Raw genomic sequence first — 23,104 nt, 5'->3', positions numbered from 1 at the left:
ATTTTGATATCTGAAGTCTAATTTTTCTACTTTTATAATATACTAAATAATACTATGTGATATATGAATCATTTAAAAATAATATACTAGTCTATGACCTGAATGTGCCCAATATTATCTGATAAAATAATATGCTGTCATAGTTTCAAGAATAAGACATATACAGAAAAGATAAAGCACAATTCTGCTAAATCACACATAATGGAAGACTAATAGCCACTTGTGGGGTCTTTTGTCAAATTATTTTATCAGCACATTCTCAGAATATTTTGGGTTAAAACCAGATTTACTGATATACATATCTACTTCTACCAGTGCCTCCTATTTCAATAGTGTCTACTATCATGCTATTTATTTATCTCCAAAGTAAAACCTCTAAAAACACTGCTCTTGTTAATTTTAGAAGCAAAATTCATCTATGAATATAAAACATAGCTTTTATCTCTCAAAGTCACTTTAACCCATTTTGTCCCATCCAGATGTGAAATAAAGTATACAATTATATAATTAATATGATAATACATATAAGTTCTAGACTGTGGTTTCCAACCTATTTTAATAGATGTGTCAATTTTGTTGAAATATTACAGGGCTGCAAACTTGGGACTCAATGAGTTGCTATGAACTTTAAAAATTCCCCTGTAAGCCAGGTGTGGTGGGGCACCCTTGTGATCTCAATACTTGGGAACCTGAGTTAGGAAGATTGCAGGTTTGTGGCCAGCTTCAGCTACTTAGTGAGGCCCTTTGCAACTCAGTGAGACCCTGTTTCAAAATGAAGAATGAAAAAACAGGGCTGGGGATGCAGCTCAGAGGTAGAATGCCCCTGGGGTTCAATCCCCAACACTGAAAAAAGTTCCCCTACAGACTCTATATATGACCTAATTGTTCTTAAAGATCATCTCAGTTCCACTGTGTCACTTGAAAATATAGAGCTCAATATTGGTTGTAACTAAAGATCCATTTAAAAAAAAAAAAAAGCATTGCTTAGTTCTAAGTGCTCAACTGTGAACAAGTCTTGGCCCTCAACCTCCCATATCAGATTTGTATCTAATCAACACTACAACTGCCAAGTTATACTAAACACAAGGGACAAGTTTACTGACACTGTGGGTATGCAGTCGACAAAACCCATACTTTGGAGCCGGGCATGGTGGCGCATGCTTGTAATCCCAGCGTTCGGGAGGCTGAGACCAGAGGATCGTGGTTCGCGGACAGCCTCAGCTACTTAGTGAAGCCCTCTGCAACTCAGTGAGACCCGGTTTCAAAATAAAGAATAAAAAATAGGTTAGGGGATGGAGCTCGGAGGTCAAATGCCCCTGGGTTCCATCCCCAAACCCACATTAAAAAAAAAAAAAAAAAAAAAAAAAAACATACTTTGGGAAGCTGTAGGATACACGCCATTGTTTCTTCAGCAGCGATTTATGATGAAAAAGTGATAGGGGCCAGCACTTACAGATAAAAAGAGAATTCTTAAAAGACATTAGCTGGGCATATCATACAGACTTTGTCTGTGTTCCAATGGAAATAAGTAATATGGTTATTTATTTATTTATTTATTTATTTATTGGTGGTACTGGGGATGGAACCCAGAGGCTTTTTACCTCCGGGTTATACTACCAGCCTTATTTTATACTTTATTTGGAAACAGGGTCTCACTAAGTTGCTGAGAGCCTCACTAAGTAGCTGAGGCTGGCCTCGAACCTGTATGATCCTCCTGTCTCAGTCTCCCAAGCATGGGGATTACAAGTGTGCACCACCACGGCCGGCTTGGTTTTTTCTTTTTTTAAGGAAAAGAAAGGCCAAGCGTGGTGGCATATGCTTATAATTGCAGTATTTGGGAGGTTGAAACAAGAGGATCGCAGTTTGCGGCCAGCCTCAGTTACTTAGTGAGGCCCTCTGCAACTTAATGAGACCCTGTTTCAAAAGAAAGAATAAAAAATGGGGCTGGTGGTGTAACTTGGAGGTAGAATGCCCTGGGTTCTATCCCCAGAACCACAAAAAAATAAAAAATAAATAAAGAGAAAAGCTAGGTTTGCTGCTAGTGCAAGCCTGCAATCCCAGTACTTGTGAGGCTGAGACAGGAGGATTTCAGGTTTGAGGTAACCTTCACTAAATTAGTGAGATCCTCAGTAACCTAGCAAGACCGTTTCAAAAGAGAAAAAACAAAGATTAAAAAGGGCTAGAGGCAGGGATATACCTGAGAGGTATAATACCTCTGGATTCAACCCCTAGTACTACCCCCTCGAAAAAAAGTAAATGAGAACAATGATTGGCTATCTAGATTACTGTTACTCTTTAGTTACAATAATGTATTGTGTTTCTGTTTCTTAAAAACCAGGCCTTCGTAATCCCTGTGCTTGGGAGGCTGAGACAGGAGGATCACGCAGGTTCAAAGCCAGCCTCAGTTAGTTTAAGAGACCCTGTTTCCAAATAAAATATAAAATAGGTCTGGGAGTGTAGCCTGGAGGTAGAAGGCCCCTGGGTTCCATCCCCAATACCACTAAAACAAAACAGGCCTTTGCCGGGCATGGTGGTGCACGCTTGTAATACCCACACTTGGGAGGTTGAGCCGGGAGGATCTCACAGCTTCGAAGCCAGCCACAGCTACTTAGTGAGGCTCTCAGCAACTTAGTGAGACCCTGTTTCCAAATAAAGTATAAAATAGGTCTGGGAGTATAGCCCAGAAGATAAAAAGGCCTCTGGGTTCCACCCCCAGTACCACACAAAAAAAGCCCTTTTTACAAATATGATACAATATCTGAGATTTGATGAAAATTATATGGTTGGTTGGGGGGACAGAGTCTTCAGGAACACAAGGGACACAAGATTGGCCATGTACTAATTATTGGAGCTGGGTGATGAAAATGTGGGAAATAATTAAACAATTCCGTTTCTGTATATGTTTGAAATTGTCCGTCATTCAAGGTACAACAAAAGCAAACCAAAACACAAGTGCTGACAGCATTTCGGCTTGTACTGCGTCATAGCGCTGGAGGATTTTCTGGAATTGTGGCCGGAGGACAGAATTTAGAGAGCTGACTCAGCCCTTTGCTTAGCACCTTACACAAGGCCGACGCCACCTCTGCTGTCAGCGGCTTACTCTCCATTATAGGGGCCTGAACTAGGTCACACCAAGAATTTCCCCAGCTCCACCGTTCTAGAAGAGTCCAGGCAAACACTTCCAACAGAGACCACCAATGTTTCCTAAGAAAGAACATTATCTCTAAGATTCCCAACTTCATGCGGGTTTTCAGAGAAAAAAGAAGTAGTCATTTACCCATTTCCGGACAATTCTGTTTAAAACAAATACACCTTTGGACTCCCTGACAAAAAACTGTATGTTACTCATGAATTATTCAGATCTCCTACATTGTTTTTAAAATTTCATACTGCCCTTGAGATTGATTGTACTTCCAATAATAAAGCATTTATAATAATAATTCAGGTAACATTTATAATATAATGAAATAGTTTTATGGATCTACAATGTAAGCCATAGCCTAAATATTTTTAAAACCATTAAAGATTTAACTTTTACAATTTATATTCAGAAGAAAAAACATTTATGCTACAAACTTTTAATGAAGCTATACCAAAGATTTTTGTAGAAAGACCACAATCATATGAATTACTCACTTTATTGCTTAACTCAGGAAAAGTGGTGCTCTGATAGGGGAAAGACTGGTCATCAACTATGTGCCAGTGGAGAACATTAAACTTATTAAAAGCCATGGCATCCTGCAAGGAAACATGTTAAGAATTATATACCACAGATGAAATGCACAACCCACACTAAATATATTTAGGATTGCTTCCAATACGTCTGCCTCCTTTTAAGATTTTTTTTCAGCAAAGAAAGAAGGTGGAAGAACTATTAATTCTTCATAATATATAGTTTACATGGTATGTCAATAAACAGCCTGTACAGACTATTTATTCTAGACAATAAGCTGTAACATTGCTCTATGGGAGGAAAGCAAGCTTACAAAATTCCCACCATGTAGGGGTCTCCAGGAACAGAAAAGAGTTTTGGTCTGCTGTATGTTTTGGAATGAAGAAGAGGAAAATGGGGTACTCATGTATGTATCAAGGCTTATAATTCCTACAATTCTGAAATCTGAGAGAAGCCTTAGAAATCAAGGAAATTCTTTACAAACTCAATATAATTTCCACCAAAATTTCCAGAGAAATATATGGGAAAATTCGTGTATTGATTTTATGTGGAGGAATAAGCAATATAATAATTACAAAATAAAACACTACTTGAAAAATTTTTTAAAAAGAAGAGGGTAGATATGCTCTGTAAGATAACCAAAACTAAAAGCTTCCCTTCTCATTCATCAGGGCTGAAGGGACCTGGCTGATGCTGCCAGAAAACAACTTACATTCAAGGGGATTGTGCCAATAATAAAATACATTGGGGATAATAGGGTTTTTGTGTCAGAGAAAAGTTAAAAATACAAGGTGGTTATTGGAATTGGCCTCTGCTTTAACCTTGTCCTCAAATGCATAACTGAATGTAATTCTAGTACTTTGGACCTGAAACAAGATTGTAGGTTTGAGGCCAGCATGCAGTAAGTTAGAAAGACCCTGTTTCAAAATAATAATAATAATAATAATAATAATAATAATAATAATAATATTGATAATAATAAGCCTGGCGTGACGGCGCACGCTTGTAATCCCAGTACTTGGGAGGCTGAGACAGGATTACAGGTTCGTGGCCAGCCTCAGCTACTTGGTGAGGCCCTCCGCAACTTAGTAAGACCTGTTTCAAAAATAAATAAAAAACCGGGCTGGGGGTGTAGCTTGGAGGTAGAATGCCCCTGGGTTCAATCCATACTATCACCAAAAAAATAAAAAATGAAAAAGGTTGAGTGTATAGCTCAGAGATAGAGCATCCCTGGGTTAAATCCTCAGTGTGCCCCCCATGCCTATGGAGATTAGGGAAATTTAATAAATTTTAAATATACTTGATATATTTAATACTTAAGCATTTAAAATTGAGGTTTCTTGGCAAAGAGTATGAGTTCTTTATACTTAAATGTAAAATTACTTCAAGAGAAAAACAGGAAACAAAATTTCTAAAACTACAGAAATTAAAAGCACCTGTGCTGGCCCAAGAAGATAAACTGGTAAAGAGAGAGTTCAGAAACTGACTTATGCATTTATGGGAATTTAGTATTTAATACTCATTATGCTGAAAACAGTGGGAAAATTGTAGACTGCTCAAAAATGACATTGAGATTACTGGCTAACCTTCTGGAGAAACTAAAATTAGAATATGTTGTCACAATACACTAAAGTAAACTCTAACTGAATCAAGAATTTAATGGGAAAAATAAAACATCAAAAGAAAATTTCAAGTTCTTTTTATATCTGTATCCTTGCTATGGAAAAGGCCTTACTTAGCATGCATACCTCCAAGGCTAAAACAATAACAGGTAAGATTGGAAGATACGACTTCATAAAAAATTTAAACTCTTACAGGCAAAAGATACTATAAACATAGTTTACAAGACAAATTTGGAAAATTTTCAGAATAGTGTCTGATGAATAAGTATATAAGCAAATATAAAAGTATCAAAGACACAGACAAATATAAAATTAAAAACATCATAAACCATAAGGAAGGAATTAACATTCTGGAAGACAAAATGCACAAGGAAATACATATTAAAACCACATATATACTTTATCACTGGACTAGCAAAGAATATGGCAACCCTACTGTTGGCCAAGCATGCACAGCTATGACCTACCACGAGGGCAGTTGGACAGTATATGCTAAAAGAGTATACCAAAAGATAAAAGATACACATCTGTAAACCCAAAAGGTTACTTTTAAGACATTATCCTCAGGATATAATCTTAACATGTGTGCAAACAATATGTATAGGAAGGTTACTCTGTAACCTTTCCATAATAATAATTTACCTAAATGTCCCATCAGCATAAGACTGGATACATATACCATTGTGCATAATATAAAATATTAAAAATGTTAAAAAGGTTGCAAAAGTACAGCCTCATTTATGTTTTCTTAAAAGTCACACTGTAGGGTTGGGGATGTAGCCCAGTAGAGTAAAGGACTTGCCTAAAAAAATGCATGACGTCCTGGGGTCTGATCCCCAGCACCTCAAAATCAAAACCAAACAAAAAAATTTTAAAAAGCCAGATTATATGTGTTAACATTCATTTTTAAAATCTAGAATGAGATAAATGAGACGCTAAAATTAATGTCAATCTTTGGTAAACGAAATTAAGGGATGACTGCCTATTTTATGCACATCTTTATTGTTTGAATTTCTATCTTTTTATTTTTTTATTTTTGGAACTGAAGATTGAACCCAGGGGCATGGTACCTGAGTTATCCCCCCATCCCTATTTTTTATTTTTTATTTTAAAACAGGATCTCACTAAGTTGCAGAGAGCCTCACTAAGTAGCTGAGGGTGGCTGCAAACTTGAGATCTTCCTGTCTCAGCCTCCCAAGTACTAGGATTACAAGTATGCTCCACCATGCTTGGTTTGTTTGAATTTTTAAACTAAACATTTATTTCCTTCATACAAATGACAATGTTTTTTGGGAAAAAATGCAGAGTATTAATGTAAATGCAGAAATAATTTTTTTGTGTGTGTGGTACTGGGGTTTCTGGATACCCTTCTACCTCCGGGCTACACTCCCAGACCTATTTTATATATTTTTTTTATTTGGAAACAGGGTCTCTTAAGCCAGCGAGGCTGGCTTCGAACCAGCACGATCCTCCTGTCTCCGCCTCCCAAGCGCGGGGGTTACAAGCGTGCACCACCAAACCCGGCAGAAATAATTTTAATAGCATGATATATTCATAAATAATCAAGTGTAGGTATAAAAAAAACTGGTGCATGTATGTCACTATCAACATGATTTACATTATGTGAAAATATAATACACCAATAAAAGCACATTATTTAAGAAAAGGGAAAAATCTGGGAGGAAAACCTCCCTCCTCCTCTACAAATTGGCAGGTGATGGTGGAGATGAATCAATAAAAAGTCCGTAGGAAAAGATGATGACTAACCTTCTTCCTAACTCCCATTGCCCTGAGGTTCCATTTCCCTTAGGAACATTCCCGTTTCTATGCCACTTAAAGAAGGGTCACAAATTGAAAGCCATTAACCAGAAGTATGGTGGCCATGTATTCCAAACCAAAAATCTGGACACTTAGTTTGACAAATGGGATATGCAGAGTGACCCAACAACGGTATTGAAACTGTCTTTTTAAAACAGAATTGGCTTAATACATGTCTATGGTCCTCCCACTGAACACAGAAGAGTGATCCAGGAAGGGACCACTCCACCACACCGCTGAGGAAGTACTCTTCCCTGGGAGGAGAGAAAACCCAGGGCATATGCGAACAAGAGGAATGCTCCAGCTCCAACATACACAGCGGCATAAGTAACCAGGATGGAGTAACAGCGTGAAGGAACGCGACACATGTCAGAAGGGGCATGGGACAGATTACAGTGATTACCTACCAGAGTTTTAAGAATAGTCTTAACTGACAAGTAGTGTCTGGATGTATCAATTAAAATTCCTCTATGTGGAAACCTTGGAGAATCCACAATGTTAGATTCGTTGATGGTGAACTATGAGACAAAATAAAAATTTGGTTTAGCTAATTAGAATTTTCCCCAACTTGAACTCAAGACTATATTTGTCTATGCAAGTGTTGGATAAAAGATGCATGGACTATCAAAGTTAATGACTTATTGCCCTCTTTCAGAAAAAAAAAAAATCAGTGCCCCCTGGGTGATTCCACCACCCCCTTATTTTTATTCATTGCCCCCCAAGTGTACCTGAAGCTACTCTGGCCCCTGGATTGTTCCAGTGCCTCCTCCCCAGGGAGAATCACCAACTTTGGGAATTTATGATTTTTTTTCTTTCTTTGCAGGTCCGGGGATAGAGCCCAGGGGCATTTGACCTCCGAGCTACACCCCCTGCCCTATTTTTTATTCTTTATTTTGAAACAGGGTCTCACTAAGTTATGGAGGGCCTCACTAAGTAGCTGAGGCTAGCCGGGCGTGGTGGCGCATGCTTGTAATCCCCGCGCTTGGGAGGCTGAGACAGGAGGATCGCACGGGTTGGAAGCCAGCCTCAGCTACTTAGTGAGGCTCTCAGCAACTTAGTGAGACCCTGTCTCCAAATAAAATATAAAAATGGTCTGGGAGTATAGCCCGGAGGTAGAAAGCCTCTGGGTTCCACCCCCAGTACCACCAAAAAAAAAAAAAAAAAAAAAAGTAGCTGAGGCTGTCCTCAAACCGCTATCCTCTGTTCTCAACCTCCCGAATGCTGGGATTACAAGCGTGCACCACCACGCCTGGCAGGGGATTTATGATTTAGAATAATAGCAAAGCCAGGCATGGTGGTGCACGCTTGTAATCCCAGCATTTGAGAGGCTGAGACTGGAGGATCGCAGACAGCCTTGGCTACTTAGTGAGGCCCTTTGCAACTCAGCGAGACCCTGTTTCAAAATAAAGAATAAAAAATAGGGCTGGGGGTGTAGCTCGGCGGTAGAATGCCTCTGGGTTCCATCCCTGATACCACCAAAAAAAAAAAAAAAAGTGAAATTTACATTTACCAGCTAAAATAAATTTGGGGTAAAAAGAAACCAAGAAGCAATAGCTAAACAGGGTATAGTTTTCTAATAGTAACATGTCTCTTCAATAATTTTTAGCAATATAAAATAATTATACTTACAGCCCCATAAGAATCTTGATAAACTAACTGGCTGAAGGTTTCTAATCCTAAGGAAAATAAAATGTATTGCATGAGTTTATAAAATAGTAAATTGGGACAAAAAGGATGTACTATCCAAACAGACTCATAACCAGGTAAGACAAAAAAAATTAAATGTAGTATACCTGTACCCTCTAAAATACAGTGTTGTGCCTACATTCTTGAACATTGTTCTAAAATCAAAACTGACTAAAAAAGCAAAACCCCTGCTGCTTTCTCTAGTCATCTAATACTTGTGCTTATGCCTCACTGTACCCATCCCCTGGGTTTTGTTTGAATGTTAAATACAAAAGTGATTCAATAAGATAAAATTTCAGATCCTTAACAAATTTATAGCATTATGAGAAAGAATTTTTATGATCAAATATTACCTTAGAAAGTATCTTAATATAACAGAGGAGGGAAAGGCTTCAAAACTATAATACTATAAATCAAAGCCTAATTTACAACTTAACAGTATTTTAGCAGACTGTCTCCTGGCTGTTTTTTTTATTCAAGTGGATTGTTCCATAATATACTAGATTTCAGGCTAATTCCTCTCACTGCCCTTGAGTTTATCAAGATTTGTCATTTTAGCTGACCACTGGATTGCCAAGGAAACTCTTTTTTTTTTTTTTTTTAATATACTGCAGGCTGGAACCCATGGGCATTCTACCTCTAAGCTATACCCCGAGCCCTATTTTTTATTTTTGAAACAGAGTCTCACTAAGTTGCAGAGGGCCTAAGTAGCTGAGGCTGGCTGTGAACCTGCAGTCCTCCTGTCTTAGCCTCCCAAGTGCTGGGATTACAAGCGTGTACCACTGTGCCTGGCTGCCAGGGAAAATCTTAATAATAGTTCAGCTGGGCATGGTGATGCACGCTTGTAATCCCAGCATTCTGGAGTCTGAGACAGGAGGATTGCAGTTCGCAGACAGCCTCAGCTACTTAGTGAGGCAGGCCCTTTGCAACTCAGTGAGGCCCTGTTTCAAAATAAAGAATAAAAATGATAGGGCAGAAAGTGGAGCTCGGAGGTAGAATGCCCCTGGATTCCATCCCCAGTACCACACACACAAAAAAAAGAATAGTTCAAAGTCATTTTTGCTATGCCTTCCTCGCTCTTGACCCTTCTCAAATACACTAGGATTCATACTGGGAAGAGCAACTATGAAATTCCCTGTTAAGTGACAGTATACTCCATTTCAGTCTAGGTTCATAACTTTGAAAGTCTGGGACCAGAATACAGCCACGGCATATTCTCTAAAGTTCTTCATTTGGTATGGATCAGGATAGACAATAATAAGGATCTATTCTCCCTAACAGACCTCAGGCTAGACAAGTAGATCTAAAAAGTCTTAAAGCGCCAGGCGTGGTGGCGCACACTTTTAATCCTAGCATTCAGGAGGGTGAGACAGGAGGATCAGGGTTAGCTGACAGCCTCAGCTACTTAGTAAGGCCCTCTGCAACTTAGTGAGACCTTGTTTCAAAATAAAGTATAAAACAGGGCTAGGGTGCAGGTCAGTTAGAATTCCCCTGAGTTCAATCCTCAATAACACACACACACACACACACACACACACACACACACACACACACACACCTGTTATTGGTACAATCAGTACAATCGCTTATCTACCTAGAAGAAGAGGTCAAAGAAAATGAACATGCCTGGGGGCGCAAGAATTTAAAATTGAGGAAAAGAGATGCTACTGAAGCAGCAAGTGAGCTGAAGCAAAGTGCTCTAATCAGAACAGACTGGAGTCATTAACACCCCTCCAAGCATCACCGCCCCAGGAGCCAGCTGATTTTTTTTTCCATACTGGGGATAACCCTGGGGCATTCTACCTCTGAGCTATACCTCCAGCCCTATTTTTTTATTCTTTATTTTGAAGCAGGGTCTCACTGAGTTGCAAAGGGCCTCACTAAGTAGCTGAGACTGTCCTCGAATAACAAACCTCCTGTCTCGGCCTCCCAAATGCTGAGACTACAAGCATGCACCACCACGCTCAGCCCCAGCATACATTTTTTAAAAAGTCAAATGAGGTTTCCCCTGTGCTTTTAAGTCATAAGTGTTTCGCGGAATGATCTTGGAACCCCTGAGCAGAGCATTCTCTACAGGACCCAACACAGAAAGGTTGTGCCCTTCTTGATTTGACAAAGCAAAAGCTGAGGATATTTCTTTATGAGAAACTATGAAACAGCTCAGAACTTACCTCGTAAGGCTCCCCAAACTCTGTTGGCCTTGAGGACAGCCACGGGTTCTTGCACAAGTAAAGTATCTGTATGGGGAGGATACTTTTGTTAATTTCCCAATGGCCCAAAATATTTTCTAAACGCATCATTGGTATCTCTGGACCATTCTTTTCTTTGAGCACCAGACTTGTTTTTCCAGCTGCCTCCTGTACAACCTTATTTATTAACTAATTAATTTATTTTTAAGATACTGGAGATGGAATCCAAGGGCATTCTACCTTTGAGCTACACCCCATCCTTCTTTTTTATTCTTTATTTTGAAACAGTCTCACTAAGTTGCAGAGGGTCTCAGTAGCTGAGGCTGGCTGCAAACCTTCCATCCTTCTGTCTCAGACTCTCAAGTACTGGGATTACAAGCGTGCACCACCGCCCCTGGCTTGTACAACCCTATTTAGACAACTTGCAGACTCCTTGAACTCCATGTGCCTAAAACTAAATCCCTTCCCCCTACACACACATCTCAGTGTGCTCGCTCCTGTGTCCCCCAGTTCAGTGAGTCCCAGCCTTGCCATCTGTTGAGTGAGTGGCTTAAGCCAGGGCCTGGGTATCATCTCCAAGACTCCTCACTTTCCCCTCCAGGAGTTAGGTTCTCAAACTGACCCTCCACACTGTAGGGTCCTGGTTAAGCCGAGATTTTAGGTCAAAAAAATGCAAACATTCCTCGATGCCCACAATTCTTTGGTTACTCAAAACTTCTGCTCCCCTTAAGGCCAGAGCCCACCATCCCTGAACAGCATCTGCAATCTGTTTCAGACTTGCTAGCTCACTGTTCTGTAATTCAGTCCTAACACAATAAAACTCCACTCTGGTTGCCTGATACAGACAAAGGGGTTCATCTTTCCCACTTGGAAATCCCACTCTGCCTAAGTTGGCCCAGTAGTTGGTTCAGCATTTCAGAGAGGTCTGGGGTACCAAGTCAACCACAGATAAGAGTACAACCCTGTAGGGGCCAGAGCTGGAAAGCTGAAGTGCCCGATACATGCAGACTTTGCCAGCGAAGACACTCAAAGGCTGGAGGTTAGAGTTGAATACCATCTCCTCAGGGCTGGGTAATCACCCTCTGTCACCCAGACGACAGTCAGCTGCAGGTAGGGAAGGAGCTCTTGGTCAGGTGGCTGTCAGCTGATAGTCTTTTGACAGAAAGCCTTTTCCATCACAAGACCACAGTGATGAGTTAGCAAAATGCCTGGCCAAAAACTGTATTGCAACTCCAAGAACAGTCTAATCAGGCCTCCTATTCACCAGCAACGTTCTTAATCAGCTACCTAGATCTCGCAGTTCCACTGATCACTGTGTAAAAATACACTTTTTTTTTTTATTGGTGCCCTGTATTCATACATCATAGTAGGATACATACTTTTGTAGACATACATGTACACTTTTCCCAGTCAGCCCCCACCCAATCCCCACCCCATTCTCTCCCTATCCCTCCCTCCCATGCTTGGCTTAGTAGTTGACATCTAGTATTATGGCAATTTATCTAAAATTAAAAATGATAATCTCACATAACAGTTTCATTTGTCTGATACCAAGCTTTTGATGACTTAAAGATAACATTTCAATATTTCTTTTTGCTTTCTTTCTTACCAGAGTATTTTTTTTCTATTTTTTAGGTGAAACTATCATATATTTATATATTTATTTTTCAGAAAAAAATCTATCCTACTGTGAAATATGGACTCTAGGTACCCAAAACGATCTTGAAAAAGAACAAAGCTAGAAGATATATATTTTTTTATTTCAAACCATATAAAGCTACAATAATTGAAACAGTGTAGTACTATTCTGAAGGCAGATATATAAACCATTGGAGTTAAATAAAAGCCTAGAGCTGAATTCTTCCCTATATTGTCAAGTTATTTTTGACAAGGTTTCCACGAACATTTGGTGGTGGAAATAATAATCTTTTAATTAAATATTGTTAAAAAATAATAATTACATGGAAAAGAATAAAATTGGACCCTTACCTAATCCCATATACAAATATTAACTCAAAATAGATAATAGACCTAAATATAAATCTTAAGACTATAAACTTTTAGGAGAAAATCTGGGTCATAAAACCTCACAACATTGAAATTGGCAGTGATTTCTTGGTTATGATTTCAATGGCACAGGCAACAGAGGAGTATACAGACTCCCTAAAAAATAAAAAAAAATATTGTATATCCAAAGACAATGTAAACAGAGTTAACAGTTACTAATAGAATGCGATAAAATATTTCCAATTGCTATATCTGAAGGTATATTAATATTCCAACTAGAAATCCTAAAAATTAACAACAATAAAGGCAAACAATACCCTTTAGAGATAGGTAAAAGACTAACATAAATAATGAATCTCCACAGATAACCAGTCTTAGTTGTCTGTTGGATGGAAAATCTTGTTTCTCTAGTTCTGGAGTGTGTTACCTATTTCTTCTTTGTAGTTAATCTCTTTGAGTATTTTCTCTAGCGCTGGTTTTGAAGACATAAATTCCTTCAGTTTCTGTTTGTCATGGAAGCTTCTTATTTCTCCATCTAATTTGATAGAAAGTTTTGCTGGGTAGGAAATTTTTGGCTGGAAGTTGTTTTCTTTCAGAGTTTGGAATATGTTACTCCAAGCCCTTCTGGCTCTCCTGACTTGGTTTGGGAAGTCTGGAGTGATTCTAATTGGTTTGCCTCTGAATGTCACTTGGCCCTTTGTTTTTGTTGCCTTTAAGATTCTCTGCTTGGCTTCCACATTGGTCATTTTGACAATTATGTGGCATGGGGATCCTCTTCTCCGATCCTGTCTAAAGGGAGTTCTATAAGTTTCCTGGACCTGTGTATCGACCTCTTGCTCTATGTCTGGAAAATTTTCTGCTATTACTTCCTTGAAGAGATTGTTGATCCCTTTGGTTTCACTTTCTTTTCCCTCCTCTATTCTAATTATTCTTAGGTTAGCTCTCTTAAAATGGGCCCATATTTCTTCAATGTCAGATTCCTGCTGTCGGATATTTTTTCCTAGATTAGAAACTATGCGTTCATTTTTGGATTGCTCATCTTCTAAGAGTGAGATTCTGTTCTCCATGTGTTCTAATCAGTTGTTTGTGCTTTGAATTGAGGCCTTTACTTCATTAATTGCATCCTTTATCTCTTTTTGGCTCTCTCTGAGTTCTTTTCAAAGCACCTCTATTATTTCTACAGTTATTTTCCTGATTTGATCTTCTAGAAATCTCTGATTTTCTGTTTTATCGGGTTCTGATGTTGTGGGGTTGTGGGCATTTATTGCTCCAGTATTATTCCTCTTTCCCATGATTTCGGAAGTTTGTGCCTTCTCTGGGTTCTTCCCTTGGGTCACTATGACTTCACTTAAGGTGTTCTGGATCTCGAGTCAGTAGTATCTCAGACCCCACTACTCCTTTACTGGGTTGTATCACAGAGTCTCCGACCCAGAGAGTCGATAGAGGCTGCTTTAGACTGTGGGAGGTGCCAGGTTGCACGTTCTCCTATGGTGTGATATCTCTGCCACCGCCCCTCCCCCACTGGGTCAAGTCCCAGGGAGTACAGTACTGGGATTTCTCCTCTGTGGCCCGCAATTTGACTCACTGTTCTTGAGTACGCAGATGTAGCTGTACTGGCCTCGCTGAATTCAGTGCTGCTGCCGCCGGTGGCAATATGGCGCCGCTGCTACGCCCTCGGCTGTGGGGCTGGTGTTTTTCTTCTTGGTTTTGATTTCCACTCTGAATCCCTGTAGCGTGTTCTGAGCTCGGCCACTGGGAGCTTTAGATGCTCTCTGCGCAGAGAAATCCCACCTGGCTGTTCCGCAGTGGCTCACCTCAGCTTGCTGTAGCCGTCCCGTGAATTTGCCGGTGCCACCGGCAGTATGGCGCTGCTGCTGCGTCTGCCGCGGCCTCGGGCGTGAGGCCGGTGTATCTCCTCTGTGGCTCTGTTCTCAGTCCGCTTTCTCTCTGGAGCCTGGTGATTTTTTATTTCACTGGTGATGGTGTTTTCTGGCTATGAAAGGTGCTGATTTTGTGGTAATGGAGATTTGTTGTTAGCGGGGCTCTTAAGCCCCGCTTTTCTCGGTCGCCATCTTCCCGGAAGTCCTCAAAAATACACTTTTTTGCCTTATCATTATTGTGTGTGTGTTTGTGTGGTGCTGGGAATTTGGTCCAGAGGCATTCTACTTCTGAGCTGTATCTCCAGCCTATTTTATTTTGGAACAGTGTCTCAGTAAGTTGCTGAGGATGTTCTCCAAACCTCCCATTCTCCTGTCTCAGCTTCCCAAATACTGGGATTATAGGTATGCACCACTGTGCTCAGCTTTTTGCCATGTTATGGAGGTCACCCAGAAATAGTATGAAGAGTCACCGATTAGTGAGATTAGTCAAGCACAGAAAGAGAAGGGACATACGTTTTCTCTAATATGTCCAAGCTAGGGAGTAGTGGTAATACCAGAGGGACTCCAGATGATGGAAGGGAAATCTCAGCAAAGCTAGAAAGGAAGGATAGGAGAGGAAGAAGGCCGAGGTTGTTCAATGGAGGAGCTACATACGAATATGTGTAATAGCATAAATACAACATGGTTAACCTGGACACTCTATTGGGTGGGGAGGGAGAGGGAGGGGGAGGGGACGAAGCACAATGTAAATGTACACCACTCTCAATATGTTCCACTTATAATAAACTGATATAATCTCTAAAAATAATAACATATTTTTAGATAAAGCTGAAATCCTCTTTAAGATCCCACTCAACTCTCTCTGCCCTTCCTTAGAGGAAACACTGGTTCTTTTCCTCCTGGGAATATACATACATATACATGTAACAAGAATCAGTATTGTTTCATATGCACATTTCTGTGTGTGTTGATATCATCTTGTGTACATTATATACCTTTGTTCAACTCAGCTGTTTATCTTGGCAAGCTCTGCATGTCTATTCTTAGCAACAATTTGTCTTTATTCTTAACTGCTGAGCAATACTTTTTAGTAGGGATGTACTTTATATAGTTAACCATCTCTCTATTGACATTTTGTTCACAGGTAAATCATGCTGAACATCCTTGATGTGTGTAATTATTTCCCTCCAGGTGAAACTAGTCCACTTCTGGTTCTTAGGGTAAACCCATTCTTATTGTGAACAGATGGTGCTCTTCTCTTCTCTTCTCTTCTCTTCTCTTCTCTTCTCTTCTCTTCTCTTTTCTCTTCTCTTCTCTCCGTGCTGGGATGGGACCGGGGGCCTCATGCATGCTAGGTCAGAGCTCTACCACTGAGCCACATCCCCAGCCGCTCACTTGTCACTTCCTCCAACGTTTCCTCCTACCCTGGACATTTGAAACCTTATTATTTCAACTTGTATAGGTTACTTTTATCATCATCAACAACTAGCATAAAGACTTAAAACTACCTTATCCTCCAATCAGAAAATTTTACAATCATCTCAAGAAGCTTTCCTTTCAGGAGAGAGGTTTCACAATAAACAAACAAATGGAGGAGGAAGAGAAGGAGGACAACAAGGAGGAGGAGGGGAAGATAAGAAAGAAAAAAACTGAATGGAGGGTTTGAGGAGCTGACTAGAAAATGAGCATGACTCCGCAGTCTCAATACACTCTATTTTATGGAATTCACACATTTACAATTTATATCACCGATGCTAATAGAGAGCAAAGGCTCCTTGGTACCGTAATGGCCATTGCTATCTCAATTCAGATTGCAAAACCCACTTCACATAGCATCTGAGTGCTGAGCAACCACTTTAATCACGTGGCCAATATTGGTAAATTAGCCTATTTCTCTCCTGAGAGTAACTATAGAATTGAAAGGAAATTGAGCTGTTTTTCCCGAAGGGATGCATTAAGAAATCTCATCTCTATCAGGAGGATGAAGACCTGCACTTGCCTGTCTGTGAAGGCAGTCTGAGGACAAAGGGGTCATTCTTTTCTCTAAATATGTGACATTCTTTCTACCTTTACACTCGATTCCCCACTCTGCTCTCTCTTGCACTAAACTTATGTTACACATGTTTTCACATTGCCCACTTATTTATCTGGGGATTGAATCCAGGAGCATTTTACCTCTGAGTTTCACCCCCAGACCTTTCCATTTTTTATTCTGAAACAATCTTGCTAAGTTGCTGAGGCTGGCCTAGAACCTGTGATCCTTCCATCTTGGCCTCCAAAGTACTGGGATTACAGGCATGTACCACCATGCCTGGCTTCCCCTTTTGATGCCTTCATACAATTCCACACTACTCCCGGCCAGCACACCCCATTTAAATGGTCAACCCCATTGTTTACTCCTTTCAAAAATTTTGGGAAAAGCCCTAGAAATCACACTTTAGGGAGCAACAACACAAACCCATATATTTAAATGTCGATTATCCTCTCAAATAAAACATTTCTATTTATCGCCCCCCAGTTCTGCCTTATCTTTGTGTAAAATTAGATCATAAATACAGATGATGGTTATAAGCACAGACGGTCTTCAAAGACAAGAGTTAAGAGAGACAAAACAAGAAATTAGCCAAGCAGACTCATTTATACAGTTGCAGAACATTGTTAAGCCATCAGAACTGATGTCACAAGGACTATTTAATGAAAATCATAAATATTAATGTATTGTTATGCAAAAAATACAAAAACACAGTACAAATATACAAAAAGCAGAATTTACATGTACAGGATTACTCCCATGTTCATGGCAATGTTTATGTGTTGACATTTATATCTACATAAAACATTTAAGTGTTTTAAACTGCAAAATATCCACTCATCTGAAATAACAGTGGTCAATTCTGTCTGACTACTAGGGTTATGAGTGATTTCTTTCTTCCTCTTCTGCACTTACTGTACGTATACATTTTCTACTGTGACCATGTGCATTGTGTCTATACAGGTACTTACAGGATTCATCTGAAGACACACTGGGGAAAGCATCACACTCTGACTCAAGGACAATCGAGACAAGAAGTTTCTGTAGCTCTGTTCCAGGATGAAATTTAGCAGGGCCAGAGTGCTGCTTGTAGTAACCAAAAATATACTCATAATATCTGTGGGAGGAATACATTTAAACAAAGCTTAAAGTCATTTCAGCCAAATTTAAAAGCCTATGTGCCAGTGGACATTGCAGTCCACTCTCAAATTCAGGCCACCCTCTATTAGCCCAACCAAAGACTCTCATCCCAAGCTGTATACTAAAATCGTTTGGGGAGCTTTTTGATTTGAAGGTCTAGAAATCCAGATGTCTAGACCTTCAGAATCAGAATTTCTGAGAGCGGGATGGAGTATGGGCATTTCAAATCTCCACACTCTCAAATGATGATTATAAAGCTCCTATTTAGAGCCAGTAGTCAAAGCCATCACAGTAATCCATTACTCTTAAATGTGAAAAATAATATATATATTTTTGGTGGTACCGGGGTTCCTGCAAACCCTTCTACCTTCGGGTTATACTCCCAGACCTATTTTTATACTTTTTTTAAATTTGGAAACAGGGTCTCTTAAGCCAGCGCGGCTGGCTTCAAACCTGCGCCATCCTCCTGTCTCCGCCTCCCAAGTGCGGGGATTACAAGCGTGCGCCATCATGCCTGGCTTCATGAGAGATTTCTAAATAAGCCTTCTGTTGGTATCCAAATATCAGAGAAAGAGAGTATTAAGTTAAAATGTTAAGAGGCTAAAGGAAAAAAAATCAGATAGACTTCAGAGCAGTTGTTTACATATTTTATAGATTTTTTTAAAGCCAGAGTACAGAACTATTTTGTGCTTTTCCAGAGTAGTAAAGAGGGGTAGGAAAATTCCATGGGCTCAGAAGTCTCTGGAGCTGAGCCAGGCATGGTGGCATGTGACTGTCATCCTAGTACTTGGGAGGCTGAGACAGGAGGATCGCAGGTTCAAGGGCAGTTCAGCAAGCAGTGAGACTCTCAGCAACCTAGCAAAAACCTACTCAAAATAGGAAAATAAAATAGGGCTGAGGGTGTAGCTTAGAGGTAGAATGCCCCTGGGTTCAATCCCAAGTGCCACCAAAATAAAATAAAATAAAATAAAGTGTTTGGAAGCAAACCAGTGAGAAAACAGAAGGGATGAATCGACTGAGGGTCTTTCTCCCAGAAAATCCTTGATTTAAAGGAAATTAAGGCCATGAAGTATATACTTAAAATGGTTATGATGATAAATTTTATATGTATTTTGCCACAATTTAAAATAAAATCATTTAAAGGAATTTGAAGGAGTTGGGCATAGAGTGTTTGCCTAGCACATGCAAGGCCCTAGGTTCCATCTCCAACACCAAAAACAAAGTAGAGAGAGATTGAGGCTGCTGGCTGGCCACCTTTGAGACCTGAGTTGGGTGCCAGCTACCCTTTTAGGAATTGAAGAAGCAAGGCTACTCATTCAATTAAATAATTAGTGTCCCACACTATTTAAAAGCTGAGGTGAAGCCAGGCGTGGTGGCGAACGCTTGTAATCCCAGCATTCGGGAGGCTGAGACAGGAAGATCGTGGTCTGTGGACAGCCTCAGCTACTTAGTGAGGCCCTCTACAACTCAGTGAGACCCTGTTTCAAAATAAAGAATAAAAAATAGGGCAAAGGGTGTAGCTCAGAGGTAGAATGCCCCTGGGTTCCATCCCCAGACCCGCAAAAAAAAAAAAAAAAAAAGCTAAGGTGAAAGCCATACACCTAACAGCCAAACTTCCCGCCTGCAAAAAGCATCCTGTTTCAAAGCAGGGCATGTGATATATACAGCTCGGGCACTTCAGAGACAGGGGCCACAGGATTCTGAATAACCTGGGGCCCCAGGCTGTGTATGTTCCCAACCAACTGTATCTTCAAAGCCTTCCAACCCCACTGTGCTTTTACTCTGATAGAGGTACTGTTCTTGACTTCCTAGAATGCTCAGCTTCCATGCTTCAAGTCTTAGCTATGTTTTACAAGCTGCTTCCTAACAACGCCAGGTATAATTACTAACTGCTCCCCACACAGGCTGTGCAATACCCAGCCTTGTTTTCAAACATTTCACAGCTGACTCAAGTCTTTGTTATCTACCATTAACTTATGGCACGCATGCTTTCTTGCTATACTAATGTCACCATGCAAAAGGAAAATCCAATTTCCCAATCTGAGCCCCAATGAAACAGAGCAATTCAAGGAGGCATTTGTTTATAACAAAAGTATATTCTCGAAAAGGTTTCTTCCTTCTTCTTCTTCTTCTTCTTCTTCTTCTTCTTCTTCTTCTTCTTCTTCTTCTTCTTCTTCTTGTGGTACTGGGTTTTCTGGAAGCCCTTCTACCTATGGGCTACACTCCCAGACCTATTTTTTATATTTCTTTTTTATTTGAAAACAGGGTCTCTTAAGCCAGCGCGGCGGGCTTCGAAACTGCACAATCCTCCTGTCTCCGCCTCCCAAGTGTGGGGATTACTAGTGTGCACCACCACGCCCGGCTTTTATTTATTTATTTATTTATTTTTTAAAGAACTACTTCATTCTCTTCTTGGGCAAAATAGCACTGCCTGTAATTCTAGTACTTGGGAGGCTGAGACAGAAGGATCGCAGGTTTGAGGCCAGCCTGGGCCACTTAGTGAGACCTTGTCTTAAAAAATAAAAAAGAAGTCAAATGTGGTGGCACATGACTGTAACACAAGTACTTGGGAAACTGAGACAGGAGTATCACAGGTTCAAGGCCAGCCTCAGCAACTCAACCAGGTTCTGAACAATTTAGAGAGACCCTGTTTCAAAATAAAAAAAAATAAAAATAAAAAAGGCTGGGGGGAGGAGGAAGAGACCAGAGGTAGAATCCCCGGTGTCAAAAAATTAAAAATTAAAATAAAAGAACTAGGGGTATACCTTCAAGGTAAAGAACCCATGGATTCAATGTTCAGTACCAGAAGAAAAAAAAATCTACTTCCTCTTTCCCTTTCAACCTTTTCTCCAATCTATTCCTCTATCATTAACATCTCTATCCTTGCTCTTGGTATTCTAAATTGTAAAGAACGCTCTTTGTAATATCCTTCCCCTCCTGGGCTTAATTTCCAGGGGACCTAAGTATTTGTGGAGCAAAGAGTGCTAAAGCCTAGCCTCTTGCCCTTGTATCCTAACACCAAAGTAAACATGGTGAGGATGTTTTTATGGTTTCCAATCCTGGTCATGATCCTCTTTGAGGTAACCTTCAAGCAGCTTTCCATACAATCCTCGCTATCCCCCAAGAAAACTAACCACTTGGGTTGCACCTCTTCACCCTGCTGTGGCTACAGCATTCTGACCTGTTAGAGACCAAATGCTCATGCAGCATGCCTCTTAAAACAGGATGACAACATCCCTTCAGCTGTACACAACAGAAGGAAAACATGAACCTTTCAGAGGCAGAGAAAGCGCCAAACCCCCACCATCAACATCTCCACAGTCAACACTCTGAGCCTCTGCAAGCCCCCTAAGCTGGTTTTATGTTTCCCACCAGGCAAAATTAGACTATATAATTGTATGCACAAGACACAGAAACAGAATCTGAGGGTGGGAGGATTCGGAAAGTAGCATCAAAGTACTACACCGAGGGGACAGCAGATAGCACCTTCAAACGTCTCCCAGGCAATTTCGGCTGGCTCGATGCTCCCACACACACAAAGCTGGCTCAGTGCTCCCACACTCACAAAGCTGGCTCGGTACACACACACACACACACACACACACACACACACACACACACACACACAATGACACAGGTCACTGTCTGGGGCCAAAAGGGTCAGAGATCTGAGAGGGCTGTGAAAATGTGAGGTGCTGAGTAACTCAAAAGGCTTATTGGGGGCCTGCTGAGGAAACCGAGTAAGCACTTGGCTGCGTTGAAAAACAAAAAGATAAAGATAATGGTCCTATAAACGCAATTGGATTAGGACATCTAGCATTGCACAGGGCAGGACAACTTGGTCTTCCAAGTTTGTGCAATGCTCCAGTTTACAGGCTTCGGCCACCAGCTATCACAAACGGAGAGCAAGCCAGGGCCTGTAAATGACAGTCAACTTTGCAGGATCCCTGATCCTTGGAAACAAGCGTGTCGGATGCGATGGGGTCCCTCAGAACTCTCTTCCCCAAAGCTGTTGCATTCCGGCTTCTGAGCAACTTAAGCCTTCCTCTCGATTTCCTGCTCCCACTCGGAGTCCCCGAGCTCTCGGGGGCAGGAGGGGAAGCGAGAGCTCTGGGGATCGGCCCTGCCACCTCCAAACCTTAGGTCGGCTCGCGGCCTGCTCCGACAGGGGCTCCTGGACGGTGAGCGGTGGCCCCTGTCTCTGAAGTGCCCGGGCTATACGTGTCACATGCGCAGGACTCCGCGGCGCCCCGGGGCCGCCTCTCCCGCCCGGGGCCGCGCGCTCACCGCCGAAAGGCCTCCTGCAGCAGCAGGCAGGAGCGGCTGGCCGTGGAGTTGGGGCCGTGGTCGATGTAGAAGTTCTCGGGGGCCAGGTGCAGCAGGCGCGGGGACACTTGCACCCGGAGCGGCTGCGGCCACAGGGCCAGCTCGGGCGCGGCCCAGGCGGCCCGGGCCGGAGCCAGCAGCGAGGCCAGCGCCAGCGCCAGCAGCAGCCGCGGCCCCCGGGCGCAGGGCGGCGGCGGGCGGTGCTCCATGGCCGCTCGGCGGTGCTCTGCGGGTCTGCGGAGCCCGAGCCTCCGGACTTCCCGCCTGGCCCGGCCTCCGGGGAGGAAGCAACGCCCGAGTGTCACCAGGTCAGGTGACCCTGCGCCCCGCCCCGGACTCCGCCCCCAGGCGGCCCCACCCAGCCCGCGGCCGAGCCCCCGGGGTGCTCCCGGTGTGCTCCCTGAGGGCTCCCGGTGGCGGCCCAGCCTCGACGGCACCGCAAATATGGCTCCATCAAAGTCAGAGGTGGAGCTGCCATCCAGAGCGGGGCCGCCAGCCCTGCGCCAGCTTCCACTCGAGCTGGCCCCTACCTAGAGTGACTTTGGCTTCAGTGAAACTAGATAATCAAATGAGTGGTTTAGCTGATCAAAGGCTATAAACTTTTCTGCAACGGGAACTCAGCTCTAAGGAATAAAGCCTTTTCATCAGAACTCCCTGAGGCTGATTTTTTGTTTTTTCTGCACTAGGGATGGAACCCAGTACCATGGAACCCAGTACTGATGGAACTCCGA

The 23,104-nt window shown here is 41.7% G+C and overlaps 1 protein-coding gene across 1 annotated transcript in view; it reads right to left on the bottom strand.

Annotated features, from left to right (window-relative positions):
- HEXB (hexosaminidase subunit beta) overlaps positions 1-22,582 on the bottom strand; it is a gene marked incomplete at its 5' end in the record, with an annotated part of 32,212 nt that extends 9,630 nt beyond the window's left edge. Inside the window, 6 exons of the mRNA XM_080704872.1 lie at positions 3,637-3,738; positions 7,521-7,631; positions 8,743-8,789; positions 10,971-11,036; positions 17,879-18,024; positions 22,335-22,582. Coding sequence (XP_080560998.1) covers positions 3,637-3,738; positions 7,521-7,631; positions 8,743-8,789; positions 10,971-11,036; positions 17,879-18,024; positions 22,335-22,582 — 720 coding nt within the window. The remainder of the gene's footprint in view (positions 1-3,636; positions 3,739-7,520; positions 7,632-8,742; positions 8,790-10,970; positions 11,037-17,878; positions 18,025-22,334) is intronic.
- Between the last annotated feature and the right edge of the window lie 522 nt (positions 22,583-23,104).

Source organism: Muscardinus avellanarius (genome assembly GCF_963383645.1).
Source record: "Muscardinus avellanarius genome assembly, chromosome: 1".
NCBI lineage: Eukaryota > Metazoa > Chordata > Mammalia > Rodentia > Gliridae > Muscardinus > Muscardinus avellanarius.
Note: the sequence above shows the minus strand (reverse complement) of the source record. Positions and strands in the feature narration are given on the sequence as shown.